Genomic DNA, 19,032 nt, shown 5'->3' with positions numbered 1-19,032 from the left:
GTAGGCTCTGTTTCTCTCGGTGTGTGTTTGTTCCGTGGTGGGGGTTCTGTCCTACTGGGCGCTCAAGGCGGGGGCTTGGGGTAGGTTCTGGTTGCTTCTGCATACACTGTCCTGTGATTGGAGTCAGTGGGAATAATGAACCAGCTTATGCCTCTGAGAAGGGTCCAGGTATCCTAAGCCCCATCTCAGGCCATGCTGACCGCTCTTTTCTCACAGGATGTACTAATGCAACTAGCCAAGGCCGTAGCAAGTGCTGCAGCTGCCCTGGTCCTCAAGGCCAAGAGTGTGGCCCAGCGGACAGAGGACTCGGGGCTTCAGACCCAGGTTATTGCTGCGGCGACACAGTGTGCCCTGTCCACCTCCCAACTGGTGGCCTGCACCAAGGTGAGTCCCAAAGGTGGCTCTAGCCTGTGCCAAGGGGTGATGCTGCGCCCACTCGAGACCCTCTCATTTTATCTCTTTGGCTTCCGAGACCTCATTACCCTACTCAGTGACTACTGTGAACACCACAAACACCCCACTTCACGACTCCTTTCCCTTGCCTACATCTCTTACACCTAGTTTGCCCACAGGTGGTGGCACCTACAATCAGCTCACCTGTCTGTCAAGAGCAGCTGGTGGAGGCCGGACGACTAGTGGCCAAAGCCGTGGAGGGCTGTGTGTCTGCCTCCCAGGCAGCCACAGAGGATGGACAGCTCCTGCGGGGGGTAGGAGCAGCAGCCACAGCTGTCACCCAGGCCCTGAATGAGCTGCTGCAGCATGTGAGGGCCCACGCCACAGGGGCTGGGCCTGCTGGCCGCTATGACCAGGCCACTGACACCATCCTTACTGTCACTGAGAACATCTTCAGCTCCATGGGTGATGCTGGTAAGGACACCACCCCTGGAAGACAAAGAACACCAGTGAGGTTTGCCAAGCCCATTGGACATTCCCTTGCAGACCTGACCTCCCGCTAAGGACTCATCACAGTAGATTGAGTGTTTAATCTCCAGTTCCCCATCTGAAAAGCAGGAATATAATCCCTGCTCTGCCTTCCTTAGCACATTTAAAGAATATATCCAAGTGGATACAAAAATAGGTAGAAAGCGGTATTAATAGGAGATAGCATTTCCTACGCCACTCTACCCCGTCACCACCAGAAGCCTTCACCAGTAGTTTTTCATCCTCTCAAGGCTATTTGCTAAAAACATCCATTGAAGACTATTTTCCCTCCTGTCAGAGCCCACCAGGAAATCTGTTTCTTTTCAAGATCCTAAAGCCGGAAAACAATAACTTCAGGGAAGTCACTTGAGAATTTCCCCCAGTCTCTACTGTTCTGAAAAGCCCTGCCTATCTTGTCTACACCACTTTCCTGCACCCCAGCACCCTCTGTGTCTATGGCTTCCTCCCCTGATTGTGCCCTGCCCTCAGGTGAGATGGTGCGACAGGCCCGCATCCTAGCCCAAGCCACGTCTGACCTGGTCAATGCCATCAAGGCTGATGCTGAAGGGGAGAGTGACCTGGAGAATTCCCGCAAGCTGTTAAGTGCTGCCAAGATCCTAGCTGATGCCACAGCTAAGATGGTGGAGGCTGCCAAGGTACCGAAACTTCTGTGCAGACTCCCAGACTAGTCCCTGAAGGGAAATAGAACAGTCTAGACAGTTAGCCTCTTCTGATGTGCAGACCCAGGAGAAGCAGAAAATACAAGAGAACAAATAGAGGAGCACGCAGGAAGTAACTGCATCCCTAAGCTGCGGGTGGGTGGTGGCCCAGACTTCCAGCCAGTGTCATTTCCAAAATCCTTGCTGACTGACTGGCAACCAAACCCTTTTGCTTTCTCTAAGTCTGAGGTCTGGTTTTCCTACCTTTCCCTACTTTGCTGCCACTACCTGCCTGTGACCCCGCTGCTTCCTGGTGTCTTCTGTGAATGCACGTAAGCCTTTAGTCCCAAGGCTCCGCTATTAGCCGTGCAAAGACAATGCAGCGGGACGCAGGGACACGGTGCAGAGGACTGTCAGGAAGAAGCCAACAGATTCCCAGGCCTGGGGTTTTTCAGTTTGCAGGAGCGACCAGGTCCCCTGCTTTCGTGTTGCTGAGGTTCCCTCCTCTCAACTGCAGCCTCCTGGTCCCTGCTCAACCCCATGTGCTAGTGGTATTTTGTGGGGAATAGAGGGAGAAACATGGCCCCTTCCCCAAAAAGGAGAAGAAGAAACAGTTCCACCTAAAGAAGGGATTTCAGCGTCCCAAAGAGACTACAGGGTCCCCCCAAGGTTTCCAGTCGCCTTCCAGCTCACCTCAGTGGTGATTACCTTTCAGTGGGATATTAGAAGTGACTTCAGGAGAAAAAGTCTGAGTCTGGAGGGGTCAGAGCAGAGCTTATTCAGGATCCACAGGGATGCTGGGTGGTGATTGTCTGTCCACCTCTCTCAGGGAGCAGCCGCCCACCCTGACAGTGAGGAACAACAGCAGCGACTTCGGGAGGCAGCTGAGGGTCTACGCATGGCGACTAATGCGGCTGCGCAGAATGCCATCAAAAAAAAGCTGGTGCAGCGCCTGGAGGTGAGACTAGGAAACAAACCAGGAGCGAGAGAGGGTGGGTGCTGTAGGAGGACTGAAAAAAAATGGAGAGGTGTGCGGAGAGAAAGTCACTTGACACTTGCTTGCAGGGTGGCATGGGCAGGGTAAGCCAGGTAGCCCCTTGAGTATGGGAAAGCCCGGGGCGTGTCCTGACTACTCTGTCCTCACAGCATGCAGCCAAGCAGGCTGCAGCCTCAGCTACCCAGACCATTGCTGCAGCCCAGCATGCAGCCGCCACCCCCAAGGTCTCTGCTGGCCCCCAGCCCCTGCTGATGCAGAGCTGCAAGGTGAGACTCCAGGACGCATGTGGGGGCAGGAGAAGGTGTGGGAGAAGAGGGACTTTCCCCCAGTCTGGCGTGGAGGTGGGGGATTCTCATGACATTTTCACCTACAGGCCGTGGCAGAGCAGATTCCACTGCTGGTGCAGGGCGTCCGAGGGAGCCAAGCTCAGCCTGACAGTCCCAGTGCCCAGCTAGCCCTCATTGCTGCCAGCCAGAGCTTCCTGCAGGCAAGGCACTCTCTCCCCACCTCCCAGACTAGACCCTTCCCACCCTTCTAAGTCCCATAGATCTGCCACAGTTTAAATCTCTGCGAGTAAAGTAGCCTCTGTCCCAGTATTGAGCCCAAGTGCTCACCACGTCCTTTCAGTCCCTATACCAAGCCCAGAGGAAAGATGGTACATTTATCTGCCCACCTGTTCCCCTACAGCCAGGTGGGAAGATGGTGGCAGCTGCGAAGGCCTCAGTGCCAACAATTCAGGACCAGGCTTCAGCCATGCAGCTGAGTCAGTGTGCTAAAAACCTTGGCACCGCGTTGGCTGAACTTCGTACTGCTGCCCAGAAGGTATGGGAGCTGACACTCATTTTGGAAGCTGAGGGTAGAGTCCTGGGATGATGGGGAATCTGCAGAATAACCTAAAACAGGGATAATCATATAACCTGAGGCATCAGTGGGACAGAGCAGTACCTCCTACCCTCACGTCATTGTAGGCTCAGGAGGCGTGTGGACCTTTGGAGATGGATTCTGCACTGAGTGTGGTACAGAATCTGGAGAGAGACCTGCAGGAGGTGAAGGCAGCAGCTCGAGATGGCAAACTTAAACCCTTACCTGGGGAGACGGTAAGCATTCCTAAACTTCATTCTTACGCAAACCCTGAAGTCTGAATTCCCTCCTGTGCCCAGAGCTTCCCCAAACCTCATTTAAACTGCCAGATTTCCCCAAGGAGCTTCCTAGTTTCCCTCTTCTCAGTTCCTTCTCCACTGGATCCCCCTTGAGACTCCCCCTTCATCCCTAGATGGAGAAATGTGCCCAGGACCTGGGCAACAGCACCAAAGCAGTGAGCTCTGCCATCGCCAAGCTCCTGGGGGAGGTCGCTCAGGGCAATGAGAATTATGCAGGTATGTGGGCAGGGCCAGGAATTGGGCGAATGGTGAGGGGGATGGAGGAATAGGAGCTGACAGAGAAGAAAGCACTGGGATCAAGTGCCTTGCCCTTCCCCTCCCTTGTCTCCCAGGTATTGCCGCTCGCGATGTGGCAGGTGGGCTGCGGTCCCTGGCCCAGGCTGCCAGGGGTGTAGCTGCCCTGACGTCAGATCCTGCAGTGCAGGCCATTGTGCTTGACACGGCCAGTGATGTACTGGACAAGGCCAGCAGCCTCATCGAGGAGGCGAAAAAGGCAGCTGGCCATCCAGGGGACCCTGAGAGCCAGCAGCGGCTTGCCCAGGTCAGGTACTGGGAAGGGGCCGCTCTCTCCCTCTCCCCCAGGCTCCATCAGCAGGCCAGTTGTGATTGGAGCAAAGCCTCACCCACACTGACAGAGGGACAGCTTCTAAGGTCTGCTCTTGAGATCTCCCTAGATCCCACCCTTTCCTTCCATCCTAATACAAGTGCCTCAGTCAGACTGAGTCAGGGGCCCAGCTAAAGACCAAGTTGGGGGAAGTTTGATCACTGTCATTAATACCCTAACTTCAACCTACTCAGCTACAACGTCCCCTTTCCTCTTCCGTCTCAGAGGCAACAGAGCAGTTATCTTCCACGTCCTATGGGCAGAGGGGATGTCCCATACTGTTCCATTTTGGCAACCCCCCGTCAACCCCTCATCTCTTTCCTACCTCAGGTCGCGAAAGCAGTGACCCAGGCACTGAACCGCTGTGTCAGCTGCCTACCTGGCCAGCGAGATGTGGATAATGCCCTGAGAGCAGTGGGAGACGCCAGCAAGCGACTCCTGAGTGACTCGGTAGGAGGACTGCGGGTGTGAGGGGAACATAGGAGCCAAAAAACTCCGAGCTTCTTCCACCTGTAGAATTCTCCTTGACCCTGACTTCCCAGATGTATCCTCTTTCATTAGTCCCAGGCTCTAGGCCCACCTTTCTGCACCCCTTTACCAAGTTCTGCCTCGCATCAGTCCTCATTTTTGCACCCCACTTTCTCTCTGACCCTGCAGCTTCCCTCTAGCACCGGGACATTTCAAGAAGCTCAGAGCCGGTTGAATGAAGCCGCTGCTGGGCTGAATCAGGCAGCCACAGAACTGGTGCAGGCTTCTCGGGGAACCCCTCAGGACCTGGCTCGAGCCTCAGGACGATTTGGACAGGACTTTAGCACCTTCTTGGAAGCTGGCGTGGAGATGGCAGGACAAGCTCCGGTATGAAGAGGCACAGGATTTAGTTCAAGGGTTAGATAGGAGGCGCCCATGTGGCCATGGGGGCCTGCCCTGCTCCTGGCTCCCCCCCTCCCCCAAATCTGTAGCAGTATTTGACTGTCTGGGACAGAAGATCCCTTTCAGAGACAGATAGGAAAGGACTGGACAATATATTGATGGACCCCCTCGCCTTCAACAGAGCCAGGAGGACCGGGCCCAGGTCGTGTCCAACTTGAAGGGCATCTCCATGTCTTCAAGCAAACTTCTTCTGGCCGCCAAGGCCCTGTCCACAGACCCTGCTGCCCCCAACCTCAAGAGTCAGCTGGCTGCAGCTGCCCGGTAAGTAGGACCTGGGAAGCCCAGCCCTGGAGTGTTGGAGAGACTGGGGCGGGGAGCCTTCATGAGATATCCCCAGCTTAGGAGTTGTCCCACCCAAAAGAGAAATAGCTAGGGACTCACTTTGTAGATGGGACCCAGGAATGCTGGCCTACCCGTGCACCCATTCTCTCACCCTTCTGTTCCTACCAGGGCGGTGACCGACAGCATCAACCAGCTCATCACCATGTGCACCCAGCAGGCACCAGGCCAGAAAGAGTGTGACAATGCCCTGCGGGAATTGGAGGTTGGCAGTTGACAGGCTAACTGGGCTGGAGATTGAAGAGGGTGTTATGGGTCTAGCGGTGCGGGAGGTGTCTTGGATCTTACTTCACTCTCCACCTACAGACTGTCCGGGAACTCCTAGAGAACCCAGTCCAGCCCATCAATGACATGTCCTACTTTGGCTGCCTGGACAGTGTAATGGAGAACTCAAAGGCAAGTACAGCTGAGAACCCAGGAGGGCAGGGGGCAGAAAGATGGAACTAACCAGGGGCTGCTCTACCCCTCTGACGATGACCTGACTCCTGATACCTTCTGTTCCTCAGGTACTGGGTGAGGCTATGACTGGCATCTCCCAAAATGCCAAGAACGGAAACCTGCCGGAGTTCGGAGAGGCCATTTCCACAGCCTCCAAGGCCCTCTGCGGTTTCACCGAGGCAGCCGCCCAGGTTATTCTCCTGAGATGATTCCTGGAATGCCCTGCTTTCCTTTTCCCTACCTCTTCATAGCCTGACACACATGTAGATAAATCAAGAAGTTATGTTTGCAAAACCAGCTGTGGAAACGGGTTCTTCCCGCCTCCTGAAGTGCAGATATTTGTCAATAATCATAGAACCCCAACAGTTCTGATCGCAATCACTACTACACCTGGTGCCTTGGGCTGGGTTGCTCTGTCCAACCACTGGACCTTTTCCAGCCCTGGCTTTCTTGGTATATACTAATTAGTATGTGCAAATAATTTGTCACATAATTACTACTCTGTCAAAATAGGACCAGTAACTAAATTTCCAGTTATTTGAATTACTACTTAACTTTGCTTTTTACCACATTATAAAGTATAAAACAACTAATTAGCTCTGACAGTATTTTGCTTTAGGATACCCATCCTTAATACTGACTTGGACTGCTTACCTGAAAGCCTACCATCCTGCTCCCTCAGCCTCCCCTACCTCCCATCGCCCTGTTCTCTTGGGTGGCCTGCTCTATATGCCTTAACTTATTTCTGGACAAGCATAAAGAGAAAAAAAAGCAAACTCGAAGTACGAATCCAACCTTACAATGGTCTTGAAATCATAAAAACAATGTTGGCAACCATTACACCCATTCCCCTTTCCTCTTTCCAAATCTCTGAAGCTTGGCGGTGTTGTATATTTAATTAGCCTAACAACCTCCATAGTTTTAGAACTACCGTATTTTGTCATATATAATGTGCTCTCACATTTTTGGCCCAAACTTTCAGGGGGAAAAAATCTTTCAATTTTTTTAATTCAAATTTTTATTTGTTTACATTTAGGTACTTAGTTTTTATATTACAAAGGAATTTTAGGATTTATTTTTTAATATATTATGGCACAAGAAATTTTATGTAACAAATAATTACAAAACACAAGAACAGTTACAAAGTATAAGAAATTTTATGTACCACTAACAAATTTACAATATTATCACATCATAGAAGACCAAGAACTCTTCATTGTTGCAAGTTCATTGTAAGTTCAACAAAACTGATGATCGTATTCTGGGGTATTATTTTGCATATAGATATCGTTACTGATTTCTAGAGTTACACTTTTAACTCATAAGCATAAGTAAAAAATCTAAAAATGTTTATATACGGAATTAGTACTATCCATATATAATAAGCATCCTTCTTTTTCCCTCACAAATTTGGGCAAAAAAGTGCACATTATACACGGCAAAATACAGTATGTCTTTAAATGATTCTTTATGTGCAGATGGTACGGTGGGTGGGGGCAGCTGTTGGGCTTTCTGTAGTGTCACTATAGTTTGTTAATACCTTTAATTTGTTAATTATGGTTTAATTTGTCAATAATTTTGTTAATATTGTTTAATATCTTGTTCAGTTTGTTAATGCCTAGTTTGTTAATACCTCCACTCACATAGAATCCTGGCCACTAAACTTACCCCCATTCCCCTTTGTCCCCACAATCACTATTCGATTCCTACCTGAAGACTGTTCTTTACTCCTCATTTTCAAACTTTTCTCTCCCCAGGCTGCATATCTGGTTGGCGTCTCTGACCCCAACAGCCAAGCTGGACAGCAAGGGCTGGTGGAGCCCACACAGTTTGCCCGTGCAAACCAGGCAATTCAGATGGCCTGTCAGAGTTTGGGGGAGCCTGGCTGTACCCAGGCCCAGGTAACTCAAGGGAACAGGTACCATGGGCAAGTCTAGGAAAGGATGCCAAGCCAGGGTGGACTGGCCCGTGGGGAAAGGAGGAGATGTGGGAAATATGGGGAAAAAGAGGGCTAAGAGCCATCTCTGACCTTCCACACACGATTTCTCTTAGGTAATTGTCTTCTGCCATGTTTCTCATCATTCTTTCAGTTGTTTCTAAGTTCACAACTTCTCTGTAGACGTTTGAGCTTACTCTCTTACTGACCCCGTTAGGATTTCTGTCGTTCATCTTACTGACCCCGTTAGTGTTTGTCTTTCTTCTTCCCCCTCCCCCACGCCCTGTTCGTCTTTGAGTATCACTGTCTCCCAAATTTGAACTTTCCAGGTGACTCTGTCTTTCCTAAGTAGACATCCAAAGGTTTTGCTCTCCATCCCCCAACCTGCAAGCAGCTCCTCCGTGGGTGTGTATACTTCCCTCCTACCCTCATGGCTCTTTCATGTGTCTTTCTCCTCAGGTGCTCTCGGCAGCCACCATTGTGGCCAAACACACCTCTGCACTGTGTAACAGCTGCCGCCTGGCTTCTGCTCGGACTGCCAATCCTACCGCCAAGCGCCAGTTTGTACAGTCAGCCAAGGAGGTGGCCAACAGCACAGCCAATCTTGTCAAGACCATCAAGGTTCCCAATGTTTGAATTCTCCACCTCTCCTTGACCTACCCAGTCTTCTCTTTCTTGAGTATCCCCATCATTCCCCGAGGCCTTCTACTAAATCCCTTCTTCCTGAGCCCAAGCCCTTTCCTATTTATCTTGGTCATCACCAGTCTCCCCACACCTTTAAGCCCAAGAGGGAGCGCTGGGCTTCATCCCCTTTGCCTCCAGTCTGTCCTGAGGGCCTCTCTGTCACCCACTTCCAGGCGCTAGACGGGGCCTTCACAGATGAGAACCGTGCCCAGTGCCAAGCAGCAACAGCCCCTCTGCTGGAGGCCGTGGACAACCTGAGTGCCTTTGCATCTAACCCTGAGTTTGCCAGTGTTCCTGCCCAGATCAGCCCTGAGGTGAGGCGGCCTGAAGGGAGAACCAGTGAGCCAGCCGCCACCTCATCTCGGGAGTTGTGAGACTTACCTGCTTCCTGCCCTCTCCCCAGGGCCGGGCTGCCATGGAGCCCATTGTGATCTCTGCCAAGACAATGTTGGAGAGTGCTGGGGGACTAATTCAGACAGCCCGGGCCCTGGCAGTCAATCCCCGGGACCCCCCACGCTGGTCCGTGCTAGCTGGCCACTCCCGTACGGTCTCGGACTCCATCAAGAAGCTTATTACAAGCATGAGGTATTGAGGGGATGGAGAACCAGTGTGACTGGGGGACATACGTTGGGGAGGGATGGGCACTTCGGTGCAATTAGATGGGCTAGTGTTGGAGGATACCTGTTACCAAGATTTGGGGGACATAGGGGAGAACAGGCCAGCCTTGTTTGAAGGGGATGTTCTTGGTATGGGAGCCTGTGATGTGTCTGCAGGGACAAGGCCCCGGGGCAGCTGGAGTGTGAGGCGGCCATTGCAGCTCTGAACAGCTGTCTGCGCGACCTCGACCAGGCGTCCCTTGCTGCAGTCAGCCAGCAGCTTGCTCCCCGGGAGGGGATCTCTCAAGAGGTAAGGGGGGCAGAGGGTTATGTGAAAGGTTGTGTCTGGCAAGAGAGATGGCAGACTTGAGGAAGATGGGGGACTCAGAAGTGGGTTTCACAGAGGCATCAGGAGGATGGACCATGCCAGGGGCAGTTAGTTAGTTTGGTATGGAAGGAACAGTGGGGTCCTGTGCAAGCAGAGGGTCCTGTTCCAGGTTGCAGGGCTAACGTCCGCTTCCTCCCCAGGCCTTACACACCCAGATGCTCACCGCAGTGCAGGAGATCTCTCACCTTATTGAGCCACTGGCCAGTGCTGCCCGGGCTGAAGCCTCCCAGCTGGGACACAAGGTACCTGGGGAGACAAGTGGGGAATCCTGGGGGTAGGGTGAAGAGGGTCCCTGGCCCAGCTGACCCCCATTCCAACCCTTTGCCTCAGGTGTCTCAGATGGCTCAGTACTTTGAGCCACTCACCCTGGCTGCGGTAGGTGCCGCCTCCAAGACCCTGAGCCACCCGCAGCAGATGGCACTCCTGGACCAAACTAAAACCTTGGCAGAGTCTGCCTTGCAGTTGCTGTACACAGCCAAGGAGGCTGGTGGTAACCCCAAGGTATGGAGAGCTGGGAGGGAGGGGCTACCACTAGTTAGGGGTCAGGGAAGCTGGAACAGGACCCCCCTCCACTCACTCTACCCCACAGCAAGCAGCTCACACCCAGGAAGCCCTGGAGGAGGCTGTGCAGATGATGACAGAGGCCGTAGAGGACCTGACCACAACCCTCAACGAGGCAGCCAGTGCTGCTGGGGTCGTGAGTGGCATGGTGGACTCCATCTCCCAGGCCATCAACCAGGTTAGAGTCTTAGGGCACCTGTGGGCACTGAGGCGACCCTGGGCCAGGGTTCCTGAGCACAGTGGCAGAGGCCCTGATCATCTTCCCCATTTCCCCATCCTCCCCCCTCAGCTAGATGAAGGACCAATGGGTGAACCAGAAGGTTCCTTCGTGGATTACCAGACAACTATGGTGCGGACAGCCAAGGCCATTGCTGTCACTGTTCAGGAGATGGTGAGTGTGAGGGAGTATAAGAGGACTGCCCTTGGAGAGCTGAGTTTGGGCATAATTTCCCACCTTTTCCATTATTCCTAGGTAACCAAGTCAAACACCAGCCCTGAAGAGCTGGGCCCTCTCGCGAACCAGTTGACCAGCGACTATGGCCGTCTAGCCTCACAAGCCAAGCCTGCAGCTGTGGCTGCTGAAAATGAAGAGGTAAACATGGAGGCAGCTCTGACCTTGCCCCGCTCCTCCCAGAGAACCCCAGTGGCATGTCCCTTGTTCCTGTCATGTCAGCCTCTGGGGCTGTCCCACCCTAGGTTCCTCTAGTCTTTCATAAAAAGGGAAACACACCATCAGGGCCATTGCACTAAAGAGTGATCAGGGGTCTGTAGGGACGGGATCAAAGCCTTCAGTTACAGGGATAAAGGAGACAGCCCAGGATCTGGGTTTCCTGGCCTGCCACTGTTGCCTCTGCCAGCCCTCATCTGGGCCTATGACTACTGCTCTGTTCTGCTGCAAGTGTATATTCCCTTTAGTTCTTCCTTGTTATAGATCCATGAAGCTCTTCCCTAAGCTCCTGGCTTTCCAAGAAAGCAAGTAATTGGATCTTAGCAAAACACACCTAATCCCCAACCCCAAAACCCTCCACAGGCCAAATTGTAATCCATGGCCCTCTGATTCAGATAGCCCAGCATAAAGTGCTTCTCCCCTCCTTTTCACTATGCTTAACACAATCCTCACCAGCTGGTGCCCACATGCTATTATTATCTGTGTGTAGGTGACCTCCCGCCGAAAGGATGTGAAACAGGAAAAGTCTGTGCGCTCCGATGCATGTTTTTTTTAGGTCCTAGGTGACTCTTCCGAGCACAGTGGAGGTACCCTGAGTTCCTCTTGTAAAATCCATTTTCCTTTTCCATCTGCTAACAGATAGGTGCCCACATCAAGCACCGGGTACAGGAGCTGGGGCACGGCTGCTCTGCTCTGGTCACCAAGGCAGGCGCCCTGCAGTGCAGCCCCAGTGACGCCTACACCAAGAAGGAGCTCATAGAATGTGCCCGGAGAGTCTCCGAAAAGGTGACTGTGCTCATCCCCGTGGACTGAGGGGCTGGCTCCCCAACCCTGCAGCCTTTCCCGTCCTCCTCTAGCCTTCTGAGCCCTCTCCTCTGTCCCTTCTCCCGAGCACCAGTGACCTTTCTCTTTCACATGGCCCCTACCACAGTCACCACGTGACTTTCCTCTCCCAGGTCTCCCACGTGCTGGCTGCGCTCCAGGCGGGGAATCGTGGCACTCAGGCCTGCATCACGGCAGCCAGTGCCGTGTCCGGCATCATTGCCGACCTCGACACCACCATCATGTTTGCTACTGCTGGCACCCTCAATCGGGAAGGTGCTGAAACCTTCGCTGACCACCGGTGAGGAGGGAACAGGGCCTCAGGGAGGCAGGTGGTGGGTGGGGCCAGAAGAGGCTGGAGGGGCAGGGGGCGGGGTCTGAAGAGGGCTAACTAGGCTGGGCCCACCCTCAGGGAGGGCATTCTGAAGACAGCAAAGGTGCTGGTGGAGGACACCAAGGTCCTGGTGCAGAATGCAGCTGGCAGCCAGGAGAAGTTGGCACAGGCTGCCCAGTCCTCTGTGGCCACCATCACCCGCCTCGCTGACGTGGTCAAGCTGGGTGCAGCCAGCCTAGGAGCCGAGGACCCTGAGACCCAGGTATCCACCTGACACCCCTAATCTTGGTCAGATCCACTTCCTATTCCCCCTTTTCGTCCCACAGACCAGAGCCTCTGCTCTCCCACACAGGTGGTGCTGATCAATGCGGTAAAAGATGTGGCCAAGGCCCTGGGAGACCTCATCAGTGCAACAAAGGCTGCAGCTGGCAAAGTTGGGGACGACCCTGCTGTGTGGCAGCTCAAGAACTCTGCCAAGGTGGGCAGGAATGACAGCAACCTCAGGAGAGGGGGCAGATCAACATTCCTCTTGTTCCTTAAAATGATCCCCTCCCCCACCCCTCTGACACCCCTAGGTGATGGTGACCAATGTGACATCATTGCTCAAGACTGTGAAAGCTGTGGAAGATGAGGCTACCAAAGGCACGCGGGCCCTGGAGGCAACCACAGAACACATACGGCAGGAACTGGCGGTGAGCAGAAGTCCGAGGTGTCAGGGCCTCAAGTCACAGAGAGGGATCGAGCCAGACCGTGAGCCCCTACCTCACGTATTCACAGAAGTGTAGACAGTCACACACATACTCCTCGCTCATTGCCAAACTTCCTAAGTGAGCTACACTCACGTCTTTCCCTTCCTCCCCTTTTTACTCCTTAGCATTTGACAATTCTCTCCTTTCACCACCATCCTCCCACTTTCTCCAGTCACTAGTGGCCTGTTAGTTGTCACATCCAGTGGCCTCTTCTTGGCCTGCATCCTCTTCAAACATTTCCAAAGCATTTTGCTGTGGTAACAAGCTTCTCTTTGAAATTCTTTCTTCCTTTGCCTTCTTGACACTGGTGTATCTCTTGCCTCTCTAACATCTCTTCTGTAGTCGTCATTGAATCACCTTCAGCATAGTAAACATAGAGGGCTTTCCACAATTGTACAAATAGCCTTCTTTCTCTGTTGTCTTCGTTGGCAAGTGTAACCACTTTCATTATCATTGTCTAAGAAGTTCACTTCCAGTTCTGAATGTAGTTACTTTCCAGTGCCTGTGTGACATCACCACAGAGATGCAGCGCCTCCCAGCCAGCGTTTCTTTCTGACACGCTACTTCCTGTTAATAGTGGTAATAACCGCCCAGTCAGGAAGACACCCCTCAGTCATCTTTGACTTCACTGTTTTATTCACCATATCCAGGCCATTGCCAAGGCCTTCCAACGACCCTTCTCCGTCCTCTTTTCTTTCCTCTCGCCCCTTTTCCCAGTCCCACAGTCAGCACTCTGGTTCAGGTTTTCATTCGCCCTCCCTCCCTCCCTCCCGGGGACTGCGGTACCAGTTTGCTACCTGGTCTCCCTGCCTTCAGTCTCTTTCACGCTCATCTCTCCTACACATCTTTCTCATTTCTGAATTCATCTTTCTGATGATCTGTTTTCATCTCTACATGGAGACACCCAAATTGAAACTCTTAGCTTTCTGCCTCCCAAACCTGATCTTCCCTCCTCATCTTTCTCAGTAAATGGCACCTTTTAGTAACTCCGTTCCTAAAGCCAAAAACGCAGCTCTTAACATCTTTCTTTCAGTCCCCACAGCTACGCCCATCATTAAGTCACTTTAGTGCTCCCTCCAGAGCTCATGTTCTCTGCTCCCCATCTCTACCACCACCACCTTGTCCAAACCATCACCATACGGCTGTATTTATGCCGTAGGCTCCATCTGATCTCCCTGCTTGCACACTCACCCCCCACAATCCATTCTCTCTACACCGTAACCAGAAGTATCTTTTTAAAATATAGATGGTTACTTCACTGCTTAAAACCTCTTAGTGAATGCCCTGGCATCTGGCACAATCCACATCCCTTACCATTGCCCTCCCGTTCCTGTGGCCTCCACTGACTTGCCCAAGCCCATCCTGTGCCGCTCTTCTCCCTTTCCATAGCCCAGGCCCAGTGCACTTGCTTCTCTCCAGCTTTCTGAACATCTGGCTCCTTTCAGTCCTTCAGGCTTCAGCTTAAGTGTCCCGTCCTCAGAGAAGCCTTTCCTGACCACCTATCTGAAATAGGACCTTGTTTTTATTTCTCCTCACAGCAACCTCTTTATTTCCTTCAGAGTCCAGATCACAGTTTTTAGTTTTTGTGCTTGTTTACATGTTTTTAGTCTGTATCCAAAACTAGAATGTAAACTCATGAGAATAAGGACCTTGTCTACCTTTTCCCCCATTGCATTCCTAGCACGTCACACAGAATCTACCACCTAGCTGATCTTTAATAATTTGTTGAATGAACACATACATCAAAATGTTTTTATGAATGTAAAATTCTGAGTTCCTTGGTCTGATACTCAAGGCCCCAACAACCTTTGCTCCACTATCCCTGTATTTTAGAACATTCCTTAATCCTCTCACACTTGTTATTCATGCCCTTCCATTTACCTAAAATACTCTCTGGTTATCTGTATCTCTTAAGACCCAGCTCCTTCTTGCCCCACCTCTCCACCTACCCCTTCAAATCTTCTCTATAGGAATGAAAACCCAACCCCCAAGCTATACTGTTTTAATTTCAGACTCTTCCCTATCACTTCAGTCAGCAATGATGACCAGCTGCCTGTTATTATATTAGCTGGGAATGTGTGGCCTTCCCCAAGGACTTGAGCTGCAATATGTGCTCAGTGAATGCTTGATGAAGGAGCACATGGACGCATGAACCAAATTACACGAGTGCCTCACTGTCTTACAGTGTCACTCACTAAAATGTTTCTTCTTCTTCTGCCCCAACAGGTCTTCTGCTCCCCAGAGCCACCTGCCAAGACCTCTACTCCAGAAGATTTCATCCGAATGACTAAGGGTATCACTATGGCAACAGCCAAGGCTGTTGCCGCTGGCAACTCCTGTCGCCAGGAGGATGTCATTGCCACAGCCAATCTGAGTCGTCGTGCTATCGCAGATATGCTTCGGGCTTGCAAGGTAGAAACCCCAGTAGTGAGGCAGCTTTAGGGCAGAACATGGTAGGGGAAAAACTGCAGGGCCTGGAGGAACCTGGAGCTCTTTGGGATCCTGAAGCTAACGTATTACTCTGTGGCATAGGAAGCTGCCTACCACCCAGAAGTGGCCTCTGATGTGCGGCTTCGAGCCCTGCGCTACGGCCGGGAGTGCGCCACTGGCTACCTGGAACTGCTGGACCATGTGCTCCTGGTAAGGCAGCAGTCGTCGCTCCCCATACCAGCCTCCCTGAATACACAGTTCTCCTCCCACACGCCTCAGCCCCAGCTCTCATGTTTTACTCAGATCTCCTCCCCGCCAGCTATTTCCCAGATCTGTTCTTGTTTCCGAACCTCCCTTCCACTGGGGCCCCATCATTCTTGGCATTTTTGGTTCTCGCACTCACCTCTTCCTTTTCTTATCTCCTCTCTTCCCACCTGACCTCCTCCTTCTCTACCTCCGTCATCTCTTCTCATTTCATCATTCTCCTTGCTCCTTATCAGCCGGTGAGTGACACACAGCCCCACTGTCTTCACCATATGTGCGGTGTGATGCCTGCAGTGCACTGGCCAGGCCGCCTGGTGTTGGAGGGCTGTGGTGTGAAGTAGTCTAGGAATGGAGTGAAGGGGCTCCCCTCATTTTTAGGTCAGGGTAGAAGCAAAGGTCTGATGCTCTCTGCTCCCTGCTCCCTTCTTCCCCAGACCCTGCAGAAGCCAAGCCCAGAATTGAAGCAGCAATTGACGGGACATTCAAAGCGTGTGGCTGGTTCAGTCACTGAGCTCATCCAGGCTGCTGAGGCCATGAAGGGTGAGGGGTGGCCAGGGCCAGGGAGGGAAGGGAAACCTTTGTCGTGGGGAAGACCCCTGCTTCCTGGTTGGACTGCGCTGAGCTGGCCTCTGCCCATAGTCCCCACAGGTGCCGGGGCCTGGTGGTAGTGACCAAGCTGCCCAGGGCTCCTGACCTCCTGCTCCAGCCTAGCCCCTTCCTTCCTCCCTTTGTCCTACCAGGAACAGAATGGGTGGACCCAGAGGACCCCACAGTCATCGCTGAGAATGAGCTCCTGGGAGCTGCAGCTGCCATTGAGGCTGCAGCCAAAAAGCTGGAGCAGTTGAAGCCCCGGGCCAAACCCAAGGTCAGTCCTGCTCCCTCCTTCTTTCTTACCCTCCTAATGGCAGAATCTTCCCCACCTTCCGCCCTCTCTTACTTTGCATTTGTCTCTGCAACCTTTGTCTCTTCATTGCAGGAGGCGGATGAGTCCTTGAACTTTGAGGAGCAGATACTGGAAGCTGCCAAGTCCATTGCAGCAGCCACCAGTGCCCTGGTAAAGGCTGCATCAGCTGCCCAGAGGGAACTGGTGGCCCAAGGGAAGGTAAGTACTTGGATACCCAGAAGCATGGGGACAGCAGCAGCTTTGCTGTCCACACCAGCATTGTAGTAGGAGGCTTTTACATGCACATGGAGAGCACAGGTCTGAGCAGGTTCTCCTTCCTCCACAGGTGGGCGCTATTCCTGCCAACGCACTGGACGACGGGCAGTGGTCCCAGGGCCTCATTTCTGCTGTGAGTGTACAACACCCACTAGGTCCTTCTGAGCTGGAGAGGCTTGAGAAGACTGGATGGGAGAGGGGCTGGACCAGGGTAAGAGGCATATTTTAATCGTATCTCCTCCCTTTAGGCCCGGATGGTGGCTGCGGCCACCAACAATCTGTGTGAGGCAGCCAATGCAGCCGTACAAGGCCACGCCAGCCAGGAGAAGCTCATCTCATCAGCCAAGCAGGTGGCTGCCTCCACGGCCCAGCTCCTGGTGGCCTGCAAGGTCAAGGCAGACCAGGACTCGGAGGCAATGAAACGGCTCCAGGTGAGGAACCCTCACCCATCCCATTGTACCCTGGGCTTTGCTGCTTTCAAGTGTCACCTCCAAGACATGCTTTTCTGTGGGGGGACTCTCAGCTGGGACCCTACCTGAGTCCACGAGCTCATGCTCCCTTCTCTCTGCCCAGGCTGCTGGCAATGCAGTAAAGCGAGCCTCAGATAACCTGGTAAAGGCAGCACAGAAGGCGGCAGCCTTTGAAGACCAGGAGAATGAGACAGTGGTGGTGAAGGAGAAGATGGTCGGGGGCATTGCCCAGGTGAGCTTCGCCCCATCCCCTCTGAGGGACACCGTCAGCAGAGCAGTCACGTTGCCTGTGCTGGTCCCAACTACCCCATACCCTAATGCACATGCTTGCCGAACTGAGTCTCTCATCTCCGTCCCTCAGATCATTGCTGCACAGGAAGAAATGCTCCGGAAGGAACGAGAGCTAGAAGAGGCCCGGAAGAAGCTGGCCCAGATCCGACAGCAACAGTACAAGTTCCTGCCTTCAGAGCTTCGAGATGAGCACTAGGACAGCCGCTTCTATTTAACGCTGACCCAGCCCAGAGACTGTGCCTGCCACTGCCAAAGGCTTCTGGGCTGTCGGGCCCAACCTGCCCAACCCCAGCACTCCCCCAAGTGCCTGCCAAACCCCAGGCCTGGCCCTGCCCGGTCCCACTGCACAGCTCTGTCCCCTCCCAACTCCAAGTGCCTTCATGCCCTAGGGCCCCCTAAGTGCCTGCCCCTCCCCAGAGTATTAACGCTCCAAGAGTATTATTAACGCTGCTGTACCTCAATCTGAACCTGCCAGGGCCCGAGCCCTCTCCACCTTGCCAGCAGCTTCTCGCAAGTCTCCACAACCTCAATGCCACTCATCCTCTTTTGATACTGTCCTCCTCCGTGCACCCCAGCTACCTGTGGGGGCCATGGGGTTATAAGCCCCAAGTAGGTCATATGCCAATAAAGGTCATGCTGCCTGCAGTTCCGCCTGGCTTCATGAGGAGATGGGTGATTCCCCCAGGGCAGTGGGAGAGGAAATGGGATTGAGTCCTGTCACCTTGATCTGGCTCAGAAATGGAGTGAGGCCCCTTCCTTCTTGTACCCATATCCCTAAAGTCATCGCAGTAGGGAAGCTGTCCCTGTGAAATCCTACTCCTGCTGTCCTGTCTCACTGGCCAGTGCCGATGCCTCACCAAGTGTCACTCTTCTGTTGCAGAGACAGCCTCTGCTACTGCTCTTTGTGGCTACCAGGGACACTCCGTTCTTCATAACTGCCCAGAGTATGTGAACAAATCCACACCCTGGCCAAATTCAAGTGTTCACAGCAGCTTTGCTAAAATAATAAGCCCATAAAATACAAGCGTCTGAGCCTAAGGGAATTATGGCCACAGATTTGGTTGAGGTATTTAACAAGTAGAAAGTCCAACTGAGGTTGCTTCAGGTAGGTTCTGTTGACTGGGTTGGGGCACCTCTAGGCCCTCCAAGGCCTTCTCCTACTGCCTAGAACAGCACTAGAAGAAAAGGAGCTGAACAAGTGTGACCCAGGTGTGACACTGTCTAGTTAGGGGCAAAGCTCCCCTCGTGGCCAGGTGGGTGCTGGTAGCCCTGTTCCAGCTACCCTGCTAATCCGGGGGTTCAGTGGAGGGGAGTGGTCAGGGTCGAGGGAGGTGGAGTCTGTGCCTCCACTTCCTTCCGCATTCACCCCGTCTGCCCACACTGCATGGACTAGCTGGCAGTCCCTTAGGTCTGCCACCATTTTCATGCACGATTCTTGCACCAACCCTGTTACCCAGTATGTGATTCCCTTGCTTCTCCCTCAAGTATAACACAGACACCACCCATCTGCTGCTACTCTGGGCACCTGTCACCTCTTGGAAGCTATGACATCTCTTCGTGGGAGAAAGTTTAAAGTAGACGGAATTACTTTGTCCTCCCCAGGGCAGCCCATTAGGGAAGGTGCCAACTTCAC

General features: G+C 52.9%; 1 protein-coding gene across 4 annotated transcripts in view; it reads left to right on the top strand.

Annotated features, from left to right (window-relative positions):
- Nucleotides 1-18,044, top strand: part of TLN1 (talin 1) — a 31,582-nt gene extending 13,538 nt beyond the window's left edge. For all 4 annotated transcript variants that reach the window (XM_074330689.1, XM_019729067.2, XM_019729068.2 and 1 more), the window contains 40 exons: nucleotides 217-384; nucleotides 573-867; nucleotides 1,411-1,577; nucleotides 2,410-2,538; nucleotides 2,727-2,843; nucleotides 2,951-3,064; nucleotides 3,265-3,399; nucleotides 3,546-3,674; nucleotides 3,851-3,953; nucleotides 4,070-4,278; nucleotides 4,672-4,791; nucleotides 4,999-5,196; nucleotides 5,393-5,532; nucleotides 5,722-5,815; nucleotides 5,917-6,006; nucleotides 6,117-6,239; nucleotides 7,806-7,949; nucleotides 8,444-8,605; nucleotides 8,842-8,982; nucleotides 9,072-9,253; nucleotides 9,442-9,574; nucleotides 9,793-9,894; nucleotides 9,983-10,153; nucleotides 10,242-10,391; nucleotides 10,503-10,604; nucleotides 10,686-10,805; nucleotides 11,520-11,666; nucleotides 11,837-12,003; nucleotides 12,115-12,298; nucleotides 12,389-12,514; nucleotides 12,612-12,728; nucleotides 15,012-15,197; nucleotides 15,318-15,425; nucleotides 15,914-16,019; nucleotides 16,220-16,344; nucleotides 16,456-16,581; nucleotides 16,709-16,771; nucleotides 16,887-17,069; nucleotides 17,212-17,340; nucleotides 17,470-18,044. In XM_074330689.1, coding sequence (XP_074186790.1) covers nucleotides 217-384; nucleotides 573-867; nucleotides 1,411-1,577; nucleotides 2,410-2,538; nucleotides 2,727-2,843; nucleotides 2,951-3,064; nucleotides 3,265-3,399; nucleotides 3,546-3,674; nucleotides 3,851-3,953; nucleotides 4,070-4,278; nucleotides 4,672-4,791; nucleotides 4,999-5,196; nucleotides 5,393-5,532; nucleotides 5,722-5,815; nucleotides 5,917-6,006; nucleotides 6,117-6,239; nucleotides 7,806-7,949; nucleotides 8,444-8,605; nucleotides 8,842-8,982; nucleotides 9,072-9,253; nucleotides 9,442-9,574; nucleotides 9,793-9,894; nucleotides 9,983-10,153; nucleotides 10,242-10,391; nucleotides 10,503-10,604; nucleotides 10,686-10,805; nucleotides 11,520-11,666; nucleotides 11,837-12,003; nucleotides 12,115-12,298; nucleotides 12,389-12,514; nucleotides 12,612-12,728; nucleotides 15,012-15,197; nucleotides 15,318-15,425; nucleotides 15,914-16,019; nucleotides 16,220-16,344; nucleotides 16,456-16,581; nucleotides 16,709-16,771; nucleotides 16,887-17,069; nucleotides 17,212-17,340; nucleotides 17,470-17,595 — 5,631 coding nt within the window. In that variant the 3' untranslated portion in view covers nucleotides 17,596-18,044. The remainder of the gene's footprint in view (nucleotides 1-216; nucleotides 385-572; nucleotides 868-1,410; nucleotides 1,578-2,409; nucleotides 2,539-2,726; nucleotides 2,844-2,950; nucleotides 3,065-3,264; nucleotides 3,400-3,545; nucleotides 3,675-3,850; nucleotides 3,954-4,069; nucleotides 4,279-4,671; nucleotides 4,792-4,998; nucleotides 5,197-5,392; nucleotides 5,533-5,721; nucleotides 5,816-5,916; nucleotides 6,007-6,116; nucleotides 6,240-7,805; nucleotides 7,950-8,443; nucleotides 8,606-8,841; nucleotides 8,983-9,071; nucleotides 9,254-9,441; nucleotides 9,575-9,792; nucleotides 9,895-9,982; nucleotides 10,154-10,241; nucleotides 10,392-10,502; nucleotides 10,605-10,685; nucleotides 10,806-11,519; nucleotides 11,667-11,836; nucleotides 12,004-12,114; nucleotides 12,299-12,388; nucleotides 12,515-12,611; nucleotides 12,729-15,011; nucleotides 15,198-15,317; nucleotides 15,426-15,913; nucleotides 16,020-16,219; nucleotides 16,345-16,455; nucleotides 16,582-16,708; nucleotides 16,772-16,886; nucleotides 17,070-17,211; nucleotides 17,341-17,469) is intronic.
- Nucleotides 18,045-19,032: the final 988 nt, after the last annotated feature.

This window comes from Rhinolophus sinicus, linkage group LG04 (genome assembly GCF_036562045.2).
Source record: "Rhinolophus sinicus isolate RSC01 linkage group LG04, ASM3656204v1, whole genome shotgun sequence".
Classification (NCBI taxonomy): domain Eukaryota; kingdom Metazoa; phylum Chordata; class Mammalia; order Chiroptera; family Rhinolophidae; genus Rhinolophus; species Rhinolophus sinicus.
This window is presented reverse-complemented; position numbering and strand designations above follow the sequence as displayed.